Genomic DNA, 24,970 nt, shown 5'->3' on the forward strand with positions numbered 1-24,970 from the left:
TATTTACCAGATATTGTAATAGGAGTTGAATCATGGCTGAGAAATGATATAATGGATGCAGAAATTTTCTCACGGCACTGGAGTGTGTATCGTAGAGATAGGATAGGAAAGGTGGGAGGGGGAGTTTTCATTCTGGTGAAAGAAGAATTTGTAAGCTACGAAAAAGTTAAAGATGAGACACATGAAATTCTAGGTGTAAGGCTCATTTCTAAAGATAATAGGCAACTTGATATATTTGGAGTGTACAGATCGGGAAAGGGTAGCACTGATGCGGATTCGGAATTATTTGATAGGATAGTCAGCTATGTTGGAAACGACATGGAAAGAAATGTGATTGTAGCGGGAGATCTGAATTTGCCAGATGTAAATTGGGAAGGAAATGCGAACGACAGGAAGCATGACCAACAAATGGCAAATAAATTAATATGGGAAGGACAGCTGATTCAGAAAGTGATGGAACCAACCAGAGGGAAAAATATCCTGGATGTGGTACTGATAAAACCAAATGAGCTCTATAGGGAAACTGAAGTAATAGATGGTATTAGTGATCATGAAGCTGTTTTTGTGGTAGTTAAAAATAAATGCGATAGAAAGGAAGGTCTTAAAAGTAGGACTGTTAGGCAGTACCATATGGCTGATAAAGCAGGTATGAGGCAGTTTCTAAAAAGTAACTATGATCGGTGGAAAATGGTAAATAAAAATGTAAACAGACTCTGGGATGGGTTTAAAGAAATTGTTAAGGAATGCGAAAACAGGTTTGTACCTTTAAGGGTGGTAAGGAATGGTAAAGACCCACCTTATTATAATAGAGAAATAAAGAGACTAAGAAGGAGGTGCAGACTGGAAAGAAATAGAGTTAGAAATGGCTGTGGAAGTAAGGAGAAATTGAAGGAACTTACTAAAAAATTGAATCTAGCAAAGAAGGCAGCTAAGGATAACATGATGGCAAGCATAATTGGCAGTCATACAAATTTTAGTGAAAAATGGAAGGGTATGTATAGGTATTTTCAGGCAGAAACAGGTTCCAAGAAGGACATTCCAGGAATAAGTAATGAACAAGGGGAGTGTGTATGTGAGGATCTTCAAAAGGCAGAAGTATTCAGTCAGCAGTATGTAAAGATTGTTGGTTACAAGGATAATGTCGAGATAGAGGAAGAGACTAAGGCCAAAGAAGTAATACAATTTACATATGATAACAATGACATTTACAATAAGATACAAAAGTTGAAAACTAGAAAAGCGGCTGGAATTGATCAGATTTCTGGGGATATACTAAAGACAATGGGTTGGAATGTAGTACCATATCTGAAGTACTTATTTGATTATTGTTTGGTCGAAGGAGCTATACCAGATGAATGGAGAGTTGCTATAGTAGCCCCTGTGTATAAAGGAAAGGGTGATAGACATAAAGCTGAAAATTACAGGCCAGTAAGTTTGACATGCATTGTATGTAAGCTTTGGGAAGGCATTCTTTCTGATTATATTAGACATGTTTGTGAAATGAATAACTGGTTCGATAGAAGGCAATTCGGTTTTAGGAAAGGTTATTCCACTGAAGCTCAACTTGTAGGATTCCAGCAAGATATAGCAGATATCTTGGATTCTGGAGGTCAAATGGACTGTATCGCGATTGACATGTCTAAAGCATTTGATAGGGTGGATCATGGGAGACTACTGGCAAAAATGAGTGCAATTGGACTAGACAAAAGAGTGACTGAATGGGTTGCTATATTTCTAGAAAACAGATCTCAGAGAGTTAGAGTAGGTGAAGCTTTGTCTGACCCTGTAATAGTTGAGAGGGGAGTTCCTCAGGGCAGTGTTATCGGACCTTTTATGTTTTCTTATATATATAAATGATATGAGTAAAGGAGTGGAATCGGAGGTCAGGCTTTTTGCGGATGATGTTATTCTCTATAGAGTGATAAATAAGTTACAAGATTGTGAGCAACTGCAACGTGACCTCGAAAATGTTGTGAGATGGACGGCAGGCAATGGTATGTTGATAAATGGGGCTAAAAGTCAGGTTGTGAGTTTCACAAATAGGAAAAGTCCTCTCAGTTTTAATTACTGCGTTGATGGGGTGAAAGTTCCTTTTGGGGATCATTGTAAGTATCTAGGTGTTAATATAAGGAAAGATCTTCACTGGGGTAATCACATAAATGGGATTGTAAATAAAGGGTACCGATCTCTACACATGGTTATGAGGGTGTTTAGGGGTTGTAGTAAGGATGTAAAGGAGAGTGCATATAAGTCTCTGGTAAGACCCCAACTAGAGTATGGTTCCAGTGTATGGGACCCTCACCAGGATTACCTGATTCAAGAAGTGGAAAAAAATCCAAAGAAAAGCAGCTCGATTTGTTCTTGGTGATTTCCGACAAAAGAGTAGCATTACAAAAATGTTGCAATGTTTGGGCTGGGAAGAATTGAGAGAAAGAAGAACAGCTGCTCGACTAAGTGGTATGTTCCGAGCTGTCAGCGGAGAGATGGCGTGGAATGACATTAGTAGACGAATAGGTTTGAATGGCGTTTATAAAAGTAGGAAAGATCACGATATGAAGATAAAGTTGGAATTCAAGAGGACAAACTGGGGCAAATATTCATTTATAGGAAGGGGAGTTAGGGATTGGAATAACTTACCAAGGGAGATGTTCAATAAATTTCCAATTTCTTTGAAATCATTTCGGAAAAGGCTAGGAATGCAACAGATAGGGAATCTGCCACCTGGGCGACTGCCCTAAATGCAGATCAGTATTGATTGATTGATGATTGAAATGTGGATCTTCGAAGGGGAGGGAAATTGTTATGCCAGTTGTAGTGACAAGAGTATAAGAAGGGGATGAGGGGCATTAATGTGTGTGATCAGAAAATTGATCAGGTGTCAGCTGAACGAGCTAGCCATAGGAACTGGTATGGTTGATAAGGCCATCCTCAATGCCTATACTCTATATACACAGAATACAGATGAAGATAAACTAATATCAAGGTCTGACTTTATTGTGAACATTGCGGAGTGTCTCTTTGGTGCTGAAGAAGTTCAAAACTTGGCAGCTTCCTGCAGCACCTCCCACACTATTGAGAAACTTCCCAAAAATTGTCAACGCAGGTGTGTTGTATGCAATTCCCCTGGAAATAAAGTGAAAAGGTCCAACTATGGCTGCTTTGTTGTGCGTGTGAACTGTTACAAGGATTTGGATCACAACACCAAAAAGAGGAGGGTGTGAAGACCTTAGTCCACCATGCTGGTATGTTGAGGTAAATCTTTTATTTTTTCAAAAGGGAACTAATGGCTTAAAATTAATGCTATGGATCTCCATCATAAGCTTATAGTGCACAAATATTTTCAGTCACATCAACAAATGATTTCAGCCACTTTTAGGCCAGGATTTCTAAACATTTTTGTAATTGTTTAAACGTGTTTATATATTTTTCACAGTATTACCCGTTATTATTAATGCAATCTTTCTGTTTCTTGCATTAATGTGCTATTTCTATGCTTTGAACTGATATACAATACATGTATATTATGATTTATTTGTGGCTACAATTTTTTTTTAAAATGTCTGTAATCCAGTAACTTTACCCTCAGCATTTGAGGTAAAATCCTGCAGCAGTACTAGGGTTTAATAAATAGTAATATCAGTCATGATGTAGGAAATATAGGATAAGAAGAAAACTGGACAAATATAGGAAAAAGAAAGACCCATAAGATGACGTTGAGTACAGTTGTTAAGACTAGCATCAAGGAGAAAAGGATGAGTGTTATGGGCTCGTTGGGGTCGGGGAAGAGATGAATGTAGAACTGTGCTTGATGAGGACTGACCCCATCTGTTTGAATATAACAGTATACAAAGTTGTGGAGATTGTCCTTGTTATTGCTCCCTCTTCCCACGCTAGACCTGGTGTAGTGATAATCTTATTATGCACTTTTTTTTTACTTTTTCCTATCTTTCTACATATGACTTGATTTGATATTTGTTTGTTCCTTTCTGTTACTTCAAATGGTTTTCTTTTCAGACTGACTGATGCAGTGGATCTTATTCGTTTGTATTCTATCCTCAATCCAGAGACGAGATCAGATGATGTTAAGTATGATGATGAGCAGCCCATCCCATTAATACAGGTGAGTGCATATGACAACAGTGTTTGTTCGTTTACTCAGTCTATGCATGCAACTTTATAAATACCATAGTGACTTGCCTATAACACCCCCCTTTTAACCCTAATTTTCATCTTCACAAATAGGGGAGGATATACTAGGTGACAAAAAAAGTTAAGCACCCAGAAGCAGTGATTGAAAGCAACTACAGTACATATGCTGAAAGACCATGTGCATTTATTAATCTTATTACGATATGGGATGAAAGAGACAAGGCCGTTGGCAGTTACAGGTGGAATTTTGGCACCACGTCTGTAGGGTGTCGCGCACCCCCCCTCCCCCCCCCCCCCTCCTCCTCCCTCCCCCCCCTCCCCGCCGGGCCCATAATGCATGCCCTTATGACGTTCAGAATGGTGTCAAACAGCCTTTGGATCCTCTTCTGAGGCAACTTCGTCCACATTTGTGGCAGCTGCCCCTTCAGATCCCGTAGGTTGGTACTCGGGCGGAGTCCCCTTCCAATGTCATCCCACACGTGTTCAATGATGGAGAGGCCTGGGGATCTTGCTGGCCACAGGATGACTTCAACATGCTCTAGGCAGTCCATAGACACTCGTCCTGTGTGTGGATGTGCATTATCTTGTTGGAACACTGTCCCAGGCTGCTGTGCCATAACGGGTAGGACGTGTGGACGCAAAATGTCTGTGACGTATCGCTATGCCGTCAAACTCTGCCGAAGCAGCCCACACCATGATGTCAGGGATTACGCCTGTGTGTCTTTCCACAATATCTGCCCTCTGCCCTCGACGCTGTCAAACCCGCACACGATGGTCATGAGAAGTGGGACTCATCACTGAACATTCCTCCTGGGCAAGGCACCACTCCAAATGCAGGCATTGATGTTCTGGTGTCAATGGCAACCGACGCATTGGTCAGTAGGACCTCAATCTGGCAGTTGCAAGTCGTCAAGACTCTGTGCGGGAACTCGCAGGATGTTGTAGAGTCTTCAGTACATGTTCGCGGATGGCGGGTGCCGAAGTTATGGAATCCCACGATGCTTGGCGCACCATACGACGTTCCTCCCTCGTGGCTGTGCTCTTGATCGACCCGAACCTGCACGATGTGATTTGGGTGCCCTCATGTATCTATTGAGTCCAACATCGGGCCACTGTGTCATCTGAATGGCCCACATGCCTGGCTGTTGCACGATACAACCAACCAGCCTCATGCAGTCCCACAATGCGGCCTCTGTCAAATGCTGTCAATTGATGGATAGGCTGTCTAACGTGTCTATGAGGCATCGTGGGTGCTTCGTACTGTATGTAGTTCGCTCTGCACGTCTTGCTTAACTGTCTGACTCGCAGCAGTTGACTGGTAACAGCTTAACAACTGGACATTGCCATAGCGAAAGCACTCTGGTGGGAGTTCTACACATTACAGATCGTTGTAAATCTAATCATTTACTCGCACGTCAGTGGTATGCATGTATACCAAAACGGGATAATATTGGACCACTCTTTATGGGTGCTTAACTTTTTGTGTCAGGCAATGTAGGTTGGCATGGTTTAAAAGCAGAAAAAGGAACATCTAGCATCTTCAAGTTAACACACAAAATACAGTGAAACCTCGTTAGGGCATGTGGTAGGAGGGTTGTTATGGGAATCAATTATTATTATAATTATTATAATTTATGAAAGGTAAAAAGATCGTGGAAGCGACATTATACAAGTGCTGGGCAATCCAGAGGTAAACCGTGGATGGTACAAACGGGGAAGATAGCAATGCATAAGCAGTCGGGAAAATAAAGGGACACTAGGAGATAAACAAGAATTGCCAACTTCAGATGAACAAAATAGATGTATTGAAACACAAGACACAATAGGTAGAGAATAGTACAGCATCAAAAATATCAAAGAGTAGAACACTGTTCAGAAGGAAGCATAAATGAAATATCACAAAGCTCTGCGATAGGGACAATTTAGATTTCATCTGAGTAACATTTACAATAGCATTCAGTAAACAGAACAGATGTTTCCCAACCAACTGTACAAAGACAAATAAAAGAGATTAGGGAAGATAGGAAAGACGATAAATAGGAGAATGAATTAATGATCAGCATTTTAAAATTACAGTATGAAGATATACTATAAGAATTGACCTGACTAGAAAGTAGTGCGCTATATTAAGTTCCAGAAAACACTGAATGTAACACTGATGTATTTTGCCAAACAGGAAAAATTTAAACAAGTTCAAGGTCAAAACATTTACGCAGTAGAAGTATAAAAACTAATTTGAAGTACCAGAAATTTTCAAGAGTATTGACAGACAGAGAGTTGATAGTCACATAACTTAAAGCAGCATTCCAAACAAAGGAATTAGAGATCCACCTGCTCACTTATGGATACATAATCCAGGACAACCACTCGAGAACATAGTGATGCAAAGTTCAGAATACCTCATGGTCGAGGTGTGAAAATTTACTTCGGCCTAACATAAGATGTTGCCCTCTCTCCGACAGCCGAAGAATGCCTTGCCGTACCAGGCAAAGAGTGCAGTTTATATAGGGCCATTTGGAGAGGGCAGGTATAGGGGAAAGCATGACACACGGCACTAGAAACACCAAGAACGTCCGTGAGGAGTGTAGAGTCGGTGGCTCGATGACGTCATCCAAGTTTCAGGCGGGTAATAAGCTGACAGGAATCTCGTAGCAGTGGCAGTGTGCGGATGTCAAACATCGAAAAATGACGAATGTAGCGAAGGTGAGTCGACAACATTACATGCTTTCCTCATTAACACGTTTTGCCGCTTAGCACGTTGTAAATTCGAAGTCCTGATTCTCATCATATTAAGTGTATATAAAAATACCGCACTTATCGCATCACGAATTTCTGCTATTACCGCTTAGTATGATCACATTTTTCCTAGCCCTGAAATTTTTGTCATCCCTTGTGAAACAAACACGAATTCCAACTTGGGTAAGATCCGTCAGCACAGTTGTGTGATAACGGAAAAAGGCCTTAAATTCCTGAACTTCACAGGATAACTTGCACGCTTACTTGCCGGTTAGCAGCAAGATTGCTGAATAACACAGTGAGTCTATTTGTGCTTGTATTTCGCATTCCGTTCAGAATTAGAAATTTATTTTGTGTATTGAGTTGTACAGTGAAGTTTTATTGCGTGATACAGTAGCCTGTATCTGGATTAGGAATATAATCGTGTGAAATTGACTAGCGTGGTGTATATTTGTCTTGAGTTAGCCTAGTTATGGATGCGGAAAAAGTCTTGAAATGCCTTACTAATAAAGACAAAACTAAAAGCTTAGAGAAAGTGGACTGGCATCTTTAAGCATGCAGATGTTGCGAAAGTTGAACTCGCACTCTCGAGTTTCGACTCGATCATTTGACTTGGTCGAAATTTTTCAAAATGGCGGTCAAAATCATTCCTCCTGATTCCTACCGGTTGCACATGGTCGAGTATAACTTCTAATTCATGGTCTAAGAGTGTGACCAGAAAATAATGTTTATTAACCCACTGCTCCAAAATAAAAGGCTCCTACTAACATTTGTTTAGAAAGAGTGTGATCTGCAATAATACTTGGATATTTTTATTGGCCCCCATGCATATGTTTTCATATTTGTTGTTTTTCACACCTTTTAATACTTTCTACTCATATTTAGAAATGGTAGATATAGTTTTCACTGTACCTGCGGATACACGACACATAATGCCCTCATGTCTGAAAAAATCGTATCTAATGTTTACATATCACTGTTGGATATTTTTTATTTCACTAATATGTTTTCTCACTTAACACTTTTTTTTTTTTCTTTCTTTCTTGTCCCCTGCAGAAACGTCTTACCGAGGTTTTACTGTATCTGTTTGTCCAACGATTCAATACTTTTATAAATGTATACTTTTATAATACTTTATAATACTTTTATAAATTTATTTAGATTATTTTACATGGATATTCGTACACGTTTCAGTACTTTTGAGCCATCATCGGCCACTAAATCTTCGCAGATGGTTAAGACATAACCTAAAATTCTAGAATTCATAATACATAACCTGTGTGTTTTACATGTTAAAAATATTTAATAATAATAATAATAATAATAATAATCATCATCATCATCATCATCATCATCAATGTCCCACTCCAGTTGCCCGTACTGCTTGATCTTATTATCTTGTCTCTTATTAGTTACCAGTGTTTCTAGTCCATATGTTACATTGGTATATATAATTTCCATTTATTTTGGAAAGACCTCCTGTATTTACAGGCTGCCGCTAAGAACAAGGTAAAACATATCAATTTTATGTACATATGTATTAATAAAAGAACATTCAAAATTAGCTGTAGAGGTGGTGCCTCATGATCTTGATGGAGGCTCGGAGGACGAGGGTCGCGATTTCCGGGATGAGCTTCATTGGGAGTTGGAAGCGCTTCCATGTGGCGACGAAGTGACGAGGTATGGTACCGCGTGCTCCGACCATTATCCCTATTATTTCAATTTCCTGAAGGTGGTATTTGGATTTGTAGTAAGGGATAGTTGGTTTGTATTTTTTAATCTTTTCTAGATTAACCTCCTCTGGCTGACCGCTATGGTGCTCGAACCTGACCGTCGGATCTAATATGAATCCTTGAGAGCTGTTTTCTTTAAAGGCTATGATGTCAATTCTTTGCGAACTACCATTTACGGCCAGTCCATGTACCTCCTCATGTACACTGAATCCCTTCTTTCTCAGTTCTGCGGCAATGAAGGATCTTATCTGGTGGTGCCGCGTGTTTCTAAGGAGCTCGCCGCGTGTGCAGAATCCCAGGACATGACCAAGAGTTTCTTTCTCTCCGTGGCAATGCCGACAGAGGTTGTTGTCCAGGGATCTGCCTGGCACCGAGCGCACCGCAGAAACATTAGCAGTCATCTTTATAGCCTCTCTCCACTCATTACAAGACAGTCCGGTATGATCTTGCACCCAAGAGTTTGCTGATGTATACTCTTTGTAAAGTTGTACTCCGAGTCCCTTTTGCGGTAGTGAACACCAGGAGGTGAATTCACGTTCTCGTAGCTCTTGACGGATCTTCTTAGTATCGTACAGGCCGTTCTTGGCGGTTATTTTCTGGGTATCAGCGTTTGTTAGTTTTAGGCGTTCTATACATTCCCGACTCTCCGCGTGACAATCCCTCGAAGCGACACCAAGTGGATGTTTAGTCTTCAGCAAGATATTGCAGGCATTAATGCATTGTAGGTAAACTTCCCACGAGGTTTAAACAGAGCGAGTCCTTTGTATTTCTTTCCGGTGTACATCATGCCATCTGGGGTATCCGTCGGCAACTGCAATATCTCCTTTGTTGCAATTTTCTTGAAACTGCATGTCAGGAAAGGGTTTATATAATGTTAATTTTATTCTCTTGGGTACTTTGTCATCCCACAATAGCTCTCTGACTTGATGATAAAATGTACCTTTACTTAGTCTGTTATTAATTTCAGGATTGATTTCCTTACTTCCATTAATAATGCTACCCATATATGTAAACTGTTCTACATTCTCTAACCGTTCTCTGTCTATGTTCTCTTGGCTTCTCTTTTTCTTTTTTCTTTTTACTAATTACCATTCCAAACTCCATCAGATTTTCATTCCAAATGTCCAGTCTCCTTTGTACTTCCTTTTCTCCCTTTTCCCAAATCACCACATCATCTGCAAATACCAAAGCATTCACTTCATCACTACTGATACTCTATTTTACACATTTTATGATTTCATCCATCAATATAATAAACAATAATGGCGACAGTGCACTTCCTTGCTTGAAACATTTTTTTGTATAAAATGTTTCAAAGTCACCACTTCCCACTTGTGCACTGCTTTTACTCTTATGATACAACATATTTATCTTGCTAATTAATGATTTTGGTACATTCCTTTTCAGTAGGCTTTCCCATACATGTTTTCTCTTAACTGTATCCTAAGCTTTTTCCAAATCCAAAAATACGAAGATGATTTCCTTGTTCCTTTCCAGATGTTATTCCATTATTGTTCGCACTGTAAATATCAAGTCTATTGTTGATCTATTCGGTCTAAAGCCATATTGTTCTTCCTCTGTGTTTCTATTATATCCCTCAGTCTTTTGTCTGTGACTTTCTCCATTATTTTTAGCCAATGTGATAATAGAGTTGACTTAATATCTCTCATTCTCCCTGGAACATAGGGCATCCATGAAACGTCTCCATTGTGGTCGTCGACTTGCTATCCATATTTTCCCCAGTAATGGTAGCAGCAAATTAATGGTGGCCTCTTCATCCAATTTTAGTATTTCTGGATCTATATTATCTATACCTGCTGCTTTGTTTCAATGCTAACCTAACTTCATGGCTTGTTGGGGGATCTAGCTTTTTTTCTTGAGTCTTCACTATCTAAGCCTTCATTTACTTCTTCCTGCATTTTCTGCTCATTTCCATCATCTTTGTTTAAAATTTCTGAAAAATACTCTTGCCATATTCTCAATTGTCCTTCTTGTGATAACAGCATATTTCCTTGCTTATCCCTCACTGGTTTACTCTTCCTATAACCTCCTCTTGACAGCTTCCTTGTAAAAGTATAGAGTTGTTTCATATCATCCTTCTTCTCAGCTTCCTCTGCAATTTATGCCTGCTGGTCAATCCATCTTCTTTTATCGCTTCTCACACTCCTTTTAACCATTTTGACAATTTCTGAATATTTCCTTTGGGCTTCTTGACTTCTGCTGTCTTGTTGTGCTTCGGTTTACTATAGCTTTTGCCTCTTTTCGTTTTTCAATTAAGTCCCATGTTTCTTCAGACATCCAGTCTTTCTGTTGATAGCTCCTATAACCAATTACTTCTTCACACGTTTCTAAGTAAGTGTTCTTAACATTTTCCCAAGTTCTTTCCACACTCAACTCTACCTCTTTTTCAAGATTTGAAAGGACTTCAAACTGATTTTTCAACTCCAGACTAAATTCTTTCCTCCTCTTTTCACTGTTTAACCTTTGTATGTTGAACCTCTTTTTTCTTGTTGCAAACTTCTTCGATGCAGCCTTTATTTTCAGTTTAAACTCAGCTACTACTAGATGATGATCACTACCAACATCATCTCCTCTTCTATTCCTCACATCTGTCAATGATCTCCTAAATTTCTTGCTAATAGCTACATCAAGAAGTAAGTATAAATAACCACCTAATCGATACTTTATTAATGCCTCAGGCAAAATTGAATAAAATTAAAACTTACAGGACATGTTTCGACCACTTAGTGGTCCTCTTCAGCGGTATAAATAAAGAACTGAAAAGAAAAACATTGACAATAAGCACAAATAAAAGTTCTTTGGAGACTCCTTTGATAAAAATGGAGGTCATCAGAATAGGTCATCTTGCCTCTCGTTCTTGTTTGGAAAAGATGTTTATTCTGCGCTGTCTAGAGGGTCTGTCTTTGAGCGCGACCTGGTGAAGTAACGATGTGATACAGTTTGACAGTTCATGGAAAGCTCTGGAGAGAAGGGAAGTAGAGTTTTATCGTCATCTAAAATAACATGTGAGGGAGGAGGGAGATTGGGCTGTGCTTCTGCGATGTCGTGTTTGATTATATCTCTTGTTCGTCTAGTCTGTTTCATGTCTACCCATTCTAAGTATTTGCTAATATTCTCATATAAGATGTTTTTATGCTCGTTGGACTTCCAATGGGAGCGCCGGCTTCTGGAATTTTAGCTAACTTTTACCTCGACTTTTTGGAACACACTCAGATAGTAGGTCACATTAAAGGAATCGATCTCTGGCTTCGATATGTTGATGATACCTATGCCATAATTAACAAGGAAATAAATGATAGTCACAGTATCCTTAATACTTTGAATAATTTAGACCCAAAGATAAAATTTACAGCTGAAGAAGAAGAGAAAGGCATACTCAATTTTCTGGATATCCAAACAATTCGTAAAGACAACCATTTCCAATTTAAAATATACAGGAAACCCACTTTTACCCCGACTACAATCAAAAGTGATTCTTTACATCCCATCTCGCAAAAGAAATCAGCTTATTATAGTTTCGTCAACAGAGCCTTTGAAATTCCGCTAACAGAAACAGACAGAAAAAAGGAACTTTCTTTCATTCGTCAACAGGCTCTACATAATGGTTTCAGTTTGAAATTCATCAATAAAATCATCACTAAATGCAAATACCAACAACAAATTAAACTTAAACAGCATTCAGAAAAAGAAAAAGGATATGTAAAATTCACCTTTAATAACCCGAAGATTTACGAAATCACCAACTTATTCAAGAAACACAATACCAAGGTAGCCTTCTCTACAAACAACAACACGAAACATAGATTCTTTAGTCATAATAAAGCTAATAAACTTAAAGATGACGAATTCCAGGAATCGGGTATTTATAAGCTGACTTGTGCTCAATGTAAAAAAACTTACGTGGGACAATCTGGAAGGAACTTCTCAATTAGATATCAAGAACACGTCAATGCTGAAAGATACAAAAGATTCTCTGCCATGGGATCCCATATGAAAGAGTCCAACCACGAATTCACCAATATAAAACAGGACCTTCAAATTATCTGCATGATTAATAAAGGTAATCTTATGAACAACCTGGAAAACATCCACATCGTTCTTGATAAGGTGGAAAACGGTGAAGAGAATCTCAACGAAAACAACGAGCATAAAAACATCTTATATGAGAATATTAGCAAATACTTAGAATGGGTAGACATGAAACAGACTAGACGAACAAGAGATATAATCAAACACGACATCGCAGAAGCACAGCCCAATCTCCCTCCTCCCTCACATGTTATTTTAGATGACGATAAAACTCTACTTCCCTTCTCTCCAGAGCTTTCCATGAACTGTCAAACTGTATCACATCGTTACTTAACCAGGTCGCGCTCAAAGACAGACCCTCTAGACAGCGCAGAATAAACATCTTTTCCAAACAAGAACGAGAGGCAAGATGACCTATTCTGATGACCTCCATTTTTATCAAAGGAGTCTCCAAAGAACTTTTATTTGTGCTTATTGTCAATGTTTTTCTTTTCAGTTCTTTATTTATACAGCTGAAGAGGACCACTAAGTGGTCGAAACATGTCCTGTAAGTTTTAATTTTATTCAATTTTGCCTGAGGCATTAATAAAGTATCGATTAGGTGGTTATTTTTACTTACTTCTTGATTAAACATCGATACGGTCATGAAATGGACAACTTGTAATAGCTACATGTTAAAAATTAAATAATTGAAAAAGAGGTTCAACCTATTCAATACATAAAAGAAAGGAATGTAGTGATTACATTCTTATTTAATAGTGATTAGAAATGGGACCGGTTTCGACCCTAGTCCAGGTCATCGTCAGCCGTTCAAAACATAAAAAACAAGAAAAACAATGCATATGAAAAAGAATAAGTGAACTCTGGATCGCTATAAGATGAAATATAAATTGATGATGGGGGTAGAGATTGTGAGTCACTTAAAACAGTACGTAATATTATGAAAGGTAGTACGGCACACGCAATGATAAGTAAAGTCTCTCAATGTTTATGAATAGTGGAGAACGGTCAAATGGGTCAGTTTTTACACTCTGTCAGGTACAAAGTCACAACACTATCGAACAACATATGATGATCCATAAATATTTTGAAGTCGCAGACGAATAGATTTATAGAAGCAAACTGCCAGCTCCCGGTGATCAGCGCGGCACATCCAAGGTCATGCGCTGTGGTCTCGAACGCCAAAGTAGAATGGAGAATATCCTGAAGGTCCAGTATTTGCCTCGGTTGCGGGACGTTAAGTACGTATATATAGAAATATACAACGCAATTCAGTATAATTGAATGAGTAATTGTGCACAATTAACTTGTCCCTCCAATCACCATTTCCTGGCTAACACACAAATTTACAAATCTCTCTCCATTATCATTCATTTCATCTAATCAATGTTTCTCTATCACATGCTCTAGTCCCTCATTATGTGATCCAATCTTTGCATTCATATCACCCATAATAATAGCAATATATCTTTTATTTATATTCTTCATAGCTCCATTCAACTGATGATAAAATTGATCCTTCATGTCGGCATCAGATACTTCTGTTGGTGCATAACAAACTACTATTGTTACATTTCGAATTTTACCTTGAAATCTAGCTGTCATCATTTTGTCTGAGATGGGACTCCATTCAATTAAACCATTCTTGGATGTCCTATTTAGCAACATACCCACTCCATTTCTCCGTTTAGCATCCTCCCCAGACTGTCCAGAATAAATAAATGAATTCCCATTTTGCGTCACGAGCTCTCCAAAATCGCACCACCTCACTTCACTTAAACCAAGAATTTCCAAGCCATAATTTTGCATCTCTTTCTCAACCTGCTTTAGTTTACCTTCTTCTGTCAAAGTTCTAACATTCCAACAACCAATTCTCATTTTCCGTTTTGGGCCAGAGTTCGTCATCGAGTTATCCATCCGGTTTCGTTTCACTTCAGTTTCTTTAATAAGTGGATTTAAGATGTGCGAGTTATTAGCCCACAGCACCCGAGCTGCCACCTGAGCCTCCAAGCCTGCCGTTTTCTGTAGGGGTTGTCTCCCTTAGCCTTTGAAGATCCCTCTTCACCACAAGGCAGTGGTTTCCCCCATTTCTTCAACCCCAAGGAAGAAGGGTTGCCTCGTCTGCCAGATTTGCCGTTCCAAAGGTCTCCTCCACTGCATCTGCCATTGAGGACTTCACCAGAGCCCCATTAACTGTCACTTTTCAGGATTCCTGAAGGGCTTTCACAGCTACCGTAGCCATCCTGGGGCACACACAGTCCCCGCTATACATCATCCCTACAGGCAATCCCATACTTCATGCCGTTGCCCACTTCCCACGACGTGGACGGGGGGTTGGACTTATGGGAGGCTAATAGAGTTAGACCTCTATAATTTTCACATTTATTCCTTTTTTGAACAGTATAATTAAAGTCATAACAGTACATGAATGAGTAAACACTGAATACATTTGAATATGTCATAATTTGATCTTTGATTCTTCATGTAATTATTTTTTCCTTGTCTAAATTTAATTTATTAGTTCTTGTTAGCTGTCATTCAGGTTTATTTTAATGCTCACAAAATAACCCAGTATTGTTAGAACACCTGCAATATTCAGTTGTGTTGCTGATCAGTGTTTTTGCAATGGATAGGAATAAATCAAAATACTCAGATTACCCAATGAGTTATTAATGTTTATAGTTTTGCCAGTCATTTTTGCTATACTTTATTTCCAATTTAAGTTATGGTGTATGACAAGTAGTAACTGTACTCACAAGTAATTTTTTGGAGAAAATTCAAGTATGTTTCGCTGTTGCTCACAGGAACACAAGTGCCAAGTGCCTTGGTACTTCACAGCCAACTACATTCATAGCTTACGTAAACTCAACAGTGACTTTGGATGTTGCAGCAAAATGTTCTAAAATATTGAAGGTTTCCTGCTATCTAGGTGGAACTACATTGTCCTCATGATCACTGCCACTACCTCCAACGATAACAGCTGTTGATCTTCAATAGTGTTCTTTCCGTACATTTAAAGTGCACATTATTGAAGGAGTTTATAAACTAAGAATATAAGCTGATTGTTGACTTGGTGATATTCACAGTTGTCAGTCTAATCTTACCCAAAAGAAAGTCAGTGTTAACCCGCCTACTCGTAGCTAAATGAAAATTAACTATGGGTTGACAATAGTTTCCTTTCAATGCGGGTTTTGTCCCTCAAGAGACACTATTGATACAATCTTCTTTACAACACAACTCCAGGAAGAGTGCAGAGAACAACAAAAGCCTTTGCTTTTTCTGTCCTGCGATCTTGAAAAGTGCCTAGAGAAGCAATGTGGGTGGTTTTAAGGCGATTTGGCTGCTCAGACCACTTTGTTGGATTGATACAAACTCTTCATGATAATATGCTTGGACAAGTGTTGTACCAAAATGAATCTTCAGAAGTATTTCCCATCACTAATGGACTTAGGCAAGGCTGTGTACTTTCACCAACACTCTTTGTCCTGTACCTGGCTGCCATGCTCTATGAAACATCGTCCAAGAACAACACAGGTGTGGAACTTAAGTATAGGCTTGATGGAGGGCTATTCAATCAGGCCAGACTCTGATCAGAAAGACTTACTAGTCTCACCCGTGTAACGGAAGTGCAATATGATAACGCTTTTCCAGCTCATACACCTGATGAGCTGCAAATATCAGTTAACTGTTTCACTAGGGCATGTGAACAATTTGGTCTACGGCCTGCTTTTCCAGATTTCTGTATTTCTACCTCCAATTTGCCTCTAGATCAAGTAGATCATTTCCTCTATCTAGGAAGTATTCTCTCTAGTAACTGCTCAATGGAGAAGGACCTGGAGAACAGAATACTTGCTGCCTGTGAAGCTTTCGGACGTCTTAAACATCGGGTCTTCCTGAATAAAGATTTAAAAATATATACAAAATTGATGGTGTATCGAGCAGTTGTCATCTCCACCCTGCTCAGTGGATGCAAAACCTGGACTCTATATAACCATGATATGAAGGAACTAGAACGCTTTCACCAACAGAAGCTCAGATATATTTTGAACATCAGATGGGATTACAAGATATTAGAATCATTCCGTATTGACGGTGAAAAATGAGAGTATCCTCCTAATTCAATACATTATATATTCCGTCATTAGACGGAGTAAAAAAATTCAAACATGTTTCGACTCGTTTGAGCCATCTTCATTGAAAAAATGAGGGGGGTTGAAATAATTTACGTAATATAAGTTGAAAAAAGCTAAAAAAAACATAATGAAGGAGCAAATGAAAAAACAAACAAAAGAGAGCCTAGACGGAAACAAAATACAGCAATTCTAGAGAGGGCAAATGTGAACTGTATAAGTCACCATTGTTGGTCACTAAGACTGATTGGGCATGTCCAGTGCATGGAAGATGACAGACTTCCTCAAAAAATTAAGTATAGTGAAATCTGTACAGGCAGGAAACCCTATGCTGCCCCTGTGGAGCGCTATAAAAGAATCAGATTAATTAAGAAGACCTTCAGGTGCACTGACGTTGATCCAAGTACTTGGTATATCATTGCAGAAGACCGCACTTACTAGCGCACAACTACTGCAGTTTCTGTTGTACAGTTTGAGCATGGACATCATAGACAGGAAGTAGAAAATGTGTAGACGCATAAACAACACCAGGCTCAACCACGACCACCACCCTCTATAAGGGGCAACCAGCGTTTCATGCCAGGATTGGTCTCCTTAGCCATTAAAGGCATCTGAATCCCTGAATTCAAATATTGGAAGAATCGCAGGAGATATATGAATACCCGGATACGAGTAACAGCTGCTGCCGCTGACTTTCAATTTTGTGCATTTCTTGCACACGATGAATAGCACTGTTAGTTCGTGTTAAACACGATATGATGCAAGGGGGTAAAGAAAAATTTGTAGTTCGTGACAATGTAACGTGAGACAATAGAATGAATAAAATTCACACTGTAGCATGGCAGGTATTAAAGGTTACACACAAACACTGTGATGGGGCAATATTTAAATATAAATGACATGGTGGCAGTTAAGAAAAATACACAGAAATGTGAGGAGTGACAGATAATTATGAACACAGTAACAGTGAGGCCTTCACCAAGCACTAAGATCAGGCAAGATCAAAATTCACACACACTGTGCACTTAGTGATACCAGAAAAATCAAACATTAAGTAGCAAAACAGTATCGCTACACCCCAAGCAGTAAATGAATAAGGAACAGAAATGAATTAGTACATTCAAGAGGCAACTTACCTCAAAAGGGGTAAATATGTGGCGGCCGAGCTCATTAGTGGACCATTGCAAATGTGACCATGATTTAAAAATATCAGAATTAATATAGTAAATTTTAGAGATTAATTCAGAACCGTTATCATGAAAGGATAAGATCTAGTTTAGAAATAGTAAAATTTATTAACAACGGTGTATGAGTATTACATATGTCCTTAAAGGACCCAACAAATTAACCAATAAATTGTTTGTTTGTTTTGGAATGAATAGCTCGAAGAAGAAGAAGAAGAAGCTGGTAGTTTAACAATAAAATTAATTGACAAAGATAAATGAAGAAAAACAAAACTAATACTTTAGTACGGTGTGAGCACAAGAACAGAGTACCTGTATATTAAAGTTACCAGGGAGCAGAAATCTAGAAACAAATGCCCTCAAAATATAATAAAACACATGAAAACCCACCGCACAAGGGACACCGTTAGAGATAATTCCAAAATCAATTAAGGTAGAAGAGAAGTTAAAATTAACTGAATTAAAACCAGAGGGCCAGGTTAGATTAAATTAAATAAAACAACCAATGAAGTAGAAGGAATGCTCACAACCAAACGTGGAGCAAGGTCACTGCCACACTTTATCACCAACCTCAAGTCAAGGTGAAATCACACCTTAATCCAAATTACTAATTAAAATGCAGGGGAATCAGGTAATGGATGACACGAACAGTCACCCAAAGTAGTGGTGAATAAAATGTGAGACCAGTAACTATCACCACCAAGTCTTCTAGACCAATGTCAAGTCAAGGAGAAATCACTCCTTAATTCAATAAATTCCTAATTAAAATGCAGGAGAATCATGTAATGGATGAAACGAACAGTCACCCAAAGATGTGGTGAATAAAATGTGAGACCAGTAACTGTCACCACCAAGTCTTCTAGACCAATGTCAAGTTATATCAATCAGCAACGTTCTCCCTATTTCAGTGAAATCAGACTCAAGTCTCAATTTGCAAAACCAAAAATTGCCACAATAAAGTTCACCAAGACCAAAATAAGGCAAAGAAAACATGTGACAAATCAGCATAATAATAATAATAATAATAATAATAGTGAGTTTCATTTTTATCAATATATAATTAACGACAATTCGTGATTACCTAAGTTACCACCTCAAGGTGAATGATACAGAATTGCTGAGGGGAATATAAAAGTTTGCCTTCAGAACAGATAGACATATTTAAGTTATCGGCCACCAGTAATTAAAACAAGGTAAAAAAATAGAATTTAGGAAAACGGCCAATAACATCCCATTAAAGATAATACTACACGAATAGTACATATCTGACACATTAGGTAGAATTAAAACATACAATAATAAAAACTAGACGTTGGAAGAATACCACCGGATACAGAATTACAAATGGAAAAAGCACAAGGTAGATGGCCTTCATAACAGGAGGACTGAAACAAGATTACTGACCACCAGAAATAATTTAAACCACAAAAACAATGGGATTTAGAAAAAGGTCAGTAATGAACTAATGATAAAATCTGCTCCCAATACTAACGAGAATGGCGGTAATCCATGAGAAATGTTGCATTGGAGAACCCAAGTTCAGAACAAATAAACACAAGGTCAATTTACGTATCGTAATCTATAATCTATATCTATCTAATATAACGAACACATAAATGCGGTAAAACACAATCATTTTTCCTCAATAGGACAACATGTCGCAGATTATAAACACAGTTTTACAAACATCGATAACGATATGCAAATCCTAAACATAAACCCCAAAGGCCTCCTGCTCAACTTAACAGAAGAATTTTACATTACTCTAGATCAGTACACCTATCCAAATTACAACATAAATGAAATCACAGAAAAAACTAACATCATCTTCAATACAGTCATCCCCGCTCTAAAAAACTCTTACCTTAAGTTAATTGACAAACAGAACGCGACACGTAACAGAAAAACATCAAACAACACACCCAGCTCCACCCCTACCCCCACAACAACAATCTCCCTACCCCTCCTTCCCTTCCCCTCACAGCAGCTAGTATGAGCCCAAGAAGAACACAAAGTAGTACACTACAAGCTCGCACATCAAACGCAACTCGGCTACACCAACAATAGTAAGTACATATTCAAATTTACACACATAACCTTTAGACATTCCTCCAACATAATATCTCTCATAGCTCAATCTTATCTTCCACAGATAAACATAACACCATTGCACAGCTACAAATGGGAAAGGAGCCATTACTTTGAACCCAATTTTACGGACGCCACAGGACAACAAGATTTGATTCTAACATAAGGCAACATACATAGCAGAGCTGAACATATTTTAGCCGAATTTTATCCATACATCTGGCAACCCTTTTTTTAAAATTGGAAAGTGTTTTATCCCACATGAAGACTAATCTTTTACTCATGCAATTTTACAACCATATCTTTTAAACTCCAAGAACAGCAGCTGAGTGTACAAATGTAAATGGGACTTAAATACGAGAGTTGATGAATTGACCAACAAGCAAGATACGAATCTTCATGTGCACGAAATGTTTTTTATATATTGTATTTTATCCTGTACATATATATAAGTTAGTTTAAGTGAAGATATGTTTTATACACTAATTTTAGGACCTCAACATAATATTTTAGACATACAGTTGCAATATTGTACATACTGACATATATGCCAATTCACGATAAGACATGCCCCATTTGTATGTGACTAAATGCACATCATCATATAACATTCCTTTGACAATGCAATTTAATCAAAGCATCATATAAATATGTATTCATGGTTCAGCTGAAGATGACCTTGTATATGGGGTCGAAACCAGTCCTGTAGCTTAATATAAGCAATAAAAAAACAAGTATTGATTGGTGGAAATTCTCTCCTATTTTTAATTGTCAATTTACATATCAAAACATGATCAAAAGGTAGAAGTTAAAATAAAATGGCACTTACAAAGCTTCCCACCCAAAGTGTATAGGAACTGGGGTAAACACCGGTAATATATCAGAAACCACTTGATGCGTGTGTATTGTATGAAAACCAGAAGTCGACTGCAAAATGGCTTCTCCATCACAGCCCAAGGGTAATCCAGGCTCCCGTTAGCAATAGGAAGAGAGGGGGTGATACACCAATCAGGTGTGTGGGACAACACAGAGCTAAACAGATCTTTCTCTGTTTAGCTCTGCTAACATATAAGGTGGACATGGTTTACAGTAATTCCAATTTTAAAATACCGTTACAATAATCGTAATTCATGTTAACTGAGGAGACCTTCCTTAAGACATTCATTACCTGCTGGGACTAAAGTTTTGTTCAAGTGAACAGAGTGTTTGTCTCGGGCGAGTTTTTGTTAATGAGATTTTACTGTATTTAATCTGTACTTTCCTTGTCTGCATGGACAAAGAAGGAAAAGATAATAGAAGAAAGGGTGAAGAAAACACCCGCACGGATATCAGACCAGCAGTGCTGTAGGTATTTACATGCAAATTGCCAAGAGTTATGCATGCTGTTAAATTTAAAAGCAGGGCTGAACAATTAAGAAAAAAATCTAGGCACCAGACACAAAAAATAAAAATAATTTTTTTACCCCTATAATATTAACAAGTTTGACCCGTCTGTCCATCTTAATCACCTTCAAATCACATTCACTAATCAAGACTCTTCATTTAATGGGCTGAAACCAGCAAATTGGCCACACAGTTAGGGTAATGTAGCTATGAACTTACGTTTGGGAGATCATGGGTTTGAATCCAGTCGGCAGCCCCGAAGATGGTTTTCCACAGTTTCCCATTTTCACACCAGGCAAATGATGGGAATGTTCTGTACCTTAAGGCCATAGCCACTATCTTCCCAAGCAATATAAATAATGGGCTCAAATGTACTAAGCCCCAAGTAGTACTTACTGTTTAGTAGCACAGTACACAAAGAACACAACGTAGAAAATCTGGTGCAGACCGTCAAAACTGAAGGTTTTGCTTGTCGATGTATTGGTTACGAGCAATAAGAAGATATGCAGAGTACTCACATCGATTCACATCAATGTTCGTGTGTAGCCGATGCTTATAACAAGTTATAACCGCTTGTAAACCTTATAATCTATTGTTAGATATGCTAGAGAGACAACAAGAACAACAACAACAAATCTTTGGAACGAGAGAGAGAGAGAGAGAGAGAGAGAGAGAGAGAGAAATGCATTCGTTTCTGCTTCCCCCATTTGAAGCCTGCCAAAAAGACAAAGCTTACATGAAAATTTAATTATTTCAAGGGTCGTTTAAAATATGTCTATAAATGATGGGTGTACTATGGTAAAGCCTACTTAATAATTTAAAAGAAATTTATACCAGTCAATAATTTTGAAATCCATGAGGAATTCCTCATAGGACGAAGATATAGCTAAGAGTATCGATGATTTTTTTACTATTGCTAACAATCCTTTCAGAGTTGCTAACCAAATGTCCTTAATAAATTGGTTATGCAAATTAACTTTCTTACAGAAGTGTGAAACGTGCGAGTAATGGTGCCTTGTACTTCTATGGAGTCCAGATGATATTTTTTGGCATAGTATGGAATTATAGGTTCATATATATCACATTTCTCCTTGTGTACATCATGTGGTTGAGCATTTAATAAAATGACTGACCACAATAAGTGGATGATGCTTTGGTTCTAATTGTGGGGTCTATTATGAACCCTTCACTTGATCTCGGTGGTATAGCTATCATATCAGTCTGCTGGCTTGACCCTGTCTGAGACAATCCATGTACCTCGTCGTAGACTGTATAATGCTTTTCTCTCAGGGCTTCAGCAATCATAGATCGTATGTGATGATGTCGTGAATTCCATAGGGTGTCATTAATTGGACAGGAACCCAAGACGTGACCTAGTGTTTCAATCTCACTGTGGCAGCGCCGACAGTGCTTATTGTCTTGGGACCTGCCAGGTAACGCACGAACTGGAACTACATTTGCTGTCAGTTTTATGGCATCTCTCCGGTTGCTGCTGGTTAAACCTTCAGGTTTTCTTACCCACTGATTGGCTGGTGTGTATTCCTTATACAGTATAACACCCTTACCCTTTTGTGGCAAGGCACACCATGCATCGTATTCTTTATCATGGAGTTGTTGTAGGAGCGAGACCTTGACTGATTCGTATTCAGTATTCAGGAGTAGGCCTAGTTTCTCGAAGCACTTCTCTTGTTTCTGTATGGAGGTCTCTGGTATGGTTAATGTGCATATTGTTGGATCGTTGGAGAACTTGGCATGCATTTATGTGCTGTAGATAAGCCTCCCAACCACACTTGAAAAGACAGTCATTTATACTGTTTATTAGAGTATAACATGCTGTCTGGTGTATCTATTGGAAGCTGAAGAACTTTTTTCAAGATGCTTTTGATAAGTTTGTCAGTATCAGTTAGGATACTCGCAGGTATTCGATGTAAGGTGTAGTGTGGAATTTGTTGATCAAAGATGGGCAAATGTAGGTCGATAGCACATTAAATTTCTGGTGTGGTTGCAGTAGTGGAGTTGATGCTAATGCGTCTAGTTTACTCTGAAGTTTTTTTATTGTTAATAGCCTCAAATACAGTAGCATTGTGATAGTTTACTCCGAGGTAGTGGATTCTCTCTGCAGGAGTTACAGATTTAATTTCATTGTAACCATCTAATGTTAGAGATTTTTAGGTACAATCAACGTATCATCAGTAAAGCCTAGAATGGTTACGTTAGGAAGGCCCGGCATTATACAGTAAGTTCTTCCTGGAACTCCTTTGATGAAAGTTCTTCTAAAATGTATTCAGTTGCAATGCTGTAAAGCGCCGGTGATAAGGGAACCCTGCATTACACCTTTTATTGAGAACAATTGGTTTGGTTTCTATTTAAGTAATGTTATTAGTTTGTAGTGCCATTATTAGATCAGACAGTTTTGATGGTAGGGTGAGGGAGGAGAGGGCATTCTTCAAGTGTTTATGCCCTACGTTGTCAAAGGCCTTGGTGATATCCAGGAAAACCAGGTTACAGTCGACCTTTTGGTATTTGGTTGATGTCAGAATAGATTCCAAAATGGAAGTGTTGATATGAGGTGCCAGCAGACTTTGTAAAGCCACATTGATTTTCATTAAAGCTCACGTAGCTATGTGTTGAGTGTTTTAAAATATCATCAAATTATTTTTTATTGGTTATTTCCTCAGACTGGAATTTAGCAGTTACAATTTGAAAATTTTTGGTGCCTACATATTTATTTTCGTCACTATGGCAACCGGGCGCCTGAGATTTGTCCAGCCCTGTTTAAATGTCCATTTTCTCGTTAAATAAGGGTGAACGGCACAAATTCTCAGACATGTATTTTTGAGGTAGATCAACCTCGTGAAGTTTGAAAAAAATTGTGACCTCTTTCTCTTGTAGTCGTCTGCTAGTTTGTAAAGCACTGTTTGGACAAACTTAAATGTTCCAAGAATGCTCCTGTTTATATATTGTAATGAGTAAATGACTGTAATATTAATTGGTAATGAGGTGTGGATGTTTCTTGGTTAGTTAGTGTTATAAAGTTAACACCTGCTTACTTTGGTTTCAGCATTACATCGAGCAACATTCAGCCAAGAAGAGTGCCCTGGAGCTAGCATTGCAGACGTACCATGAGCTGGCTAGACAACGCCAGGAACTAGAAGATGGTATCCGTAGAGCTCATGGACACATCACTGGCTAGTTGTAGTTTTACAGTCGACTGTTAATAAAGATGTTACTTATTAATTTTATTATCCATCTAGTTCCTTTGTTTTGTAACTAGTGGACCACATCATATGTTACCTGATTGTGTAAGCCTCAGAATGAAGAAGAAATTTTAAGTACGTACCAATATACATATTGTTCTTGGGCCAATTGCAGAAACAGAATTTTGACAATGTTTACGGTTAAATATTGTCCGAGTATGACTACCCCGCTGCAAAGAAGTTATTTATCACATAAACACCATCTAAACTCGATATTCAAGAGGCCATGTTTAAACACTGTTCAGGACACTGTCTAACCT

At 38.4% G+C, this 24,970-nt stretch overlaps 1 protein-coding gene across 1 annotated transcript in view; it reads left to right on the forward strand.

Annotated features, from left to right (window-relative positions):
- Nucleotides 1-24,695, forward strand: part of mRpS22 (mitochondrial ribosomal protein S22) — a 104,189-nt gene extending 79,494 nt beyond the window's left edge. Inside the window, exons 6-7 of the mRNA XM_067155777.2 lie at nucleotides 4,015-4,120; nucleotides 24,515-24,695. Of these exons, the coding sequence (XP_067011878.2) occupies nucleotides 4,015-4,120; nucleotides 24,515-24,646 (238 nt within the window). The 3' untranslated portion in view covers nucleotides 24,647-24,695. The remainder of the gene's footprint in view (nucleotides 1-4,014; nucleotides 4,121-24,514) is intronic.
- Nucleotides 24,696-24,970: the final 275 nt, after the last annotated feature.

The sequence above is a fragment of the Anabrus simplex genome, chromosome 1, assembly GCF_040414725.1.
Source record: "Anabrus simplex isolate iqAnaSimp1 chromosome 1, ASM4041472v1, whole genome shotgun sequence".
NCBI classification, from domain to species: domain Eukaryota; kingdom Metazoa; phylum Arthropoda; class Insecta; order Orthoptera; family Tettigoniidae; genus Anabrus; species Anabrus simplex.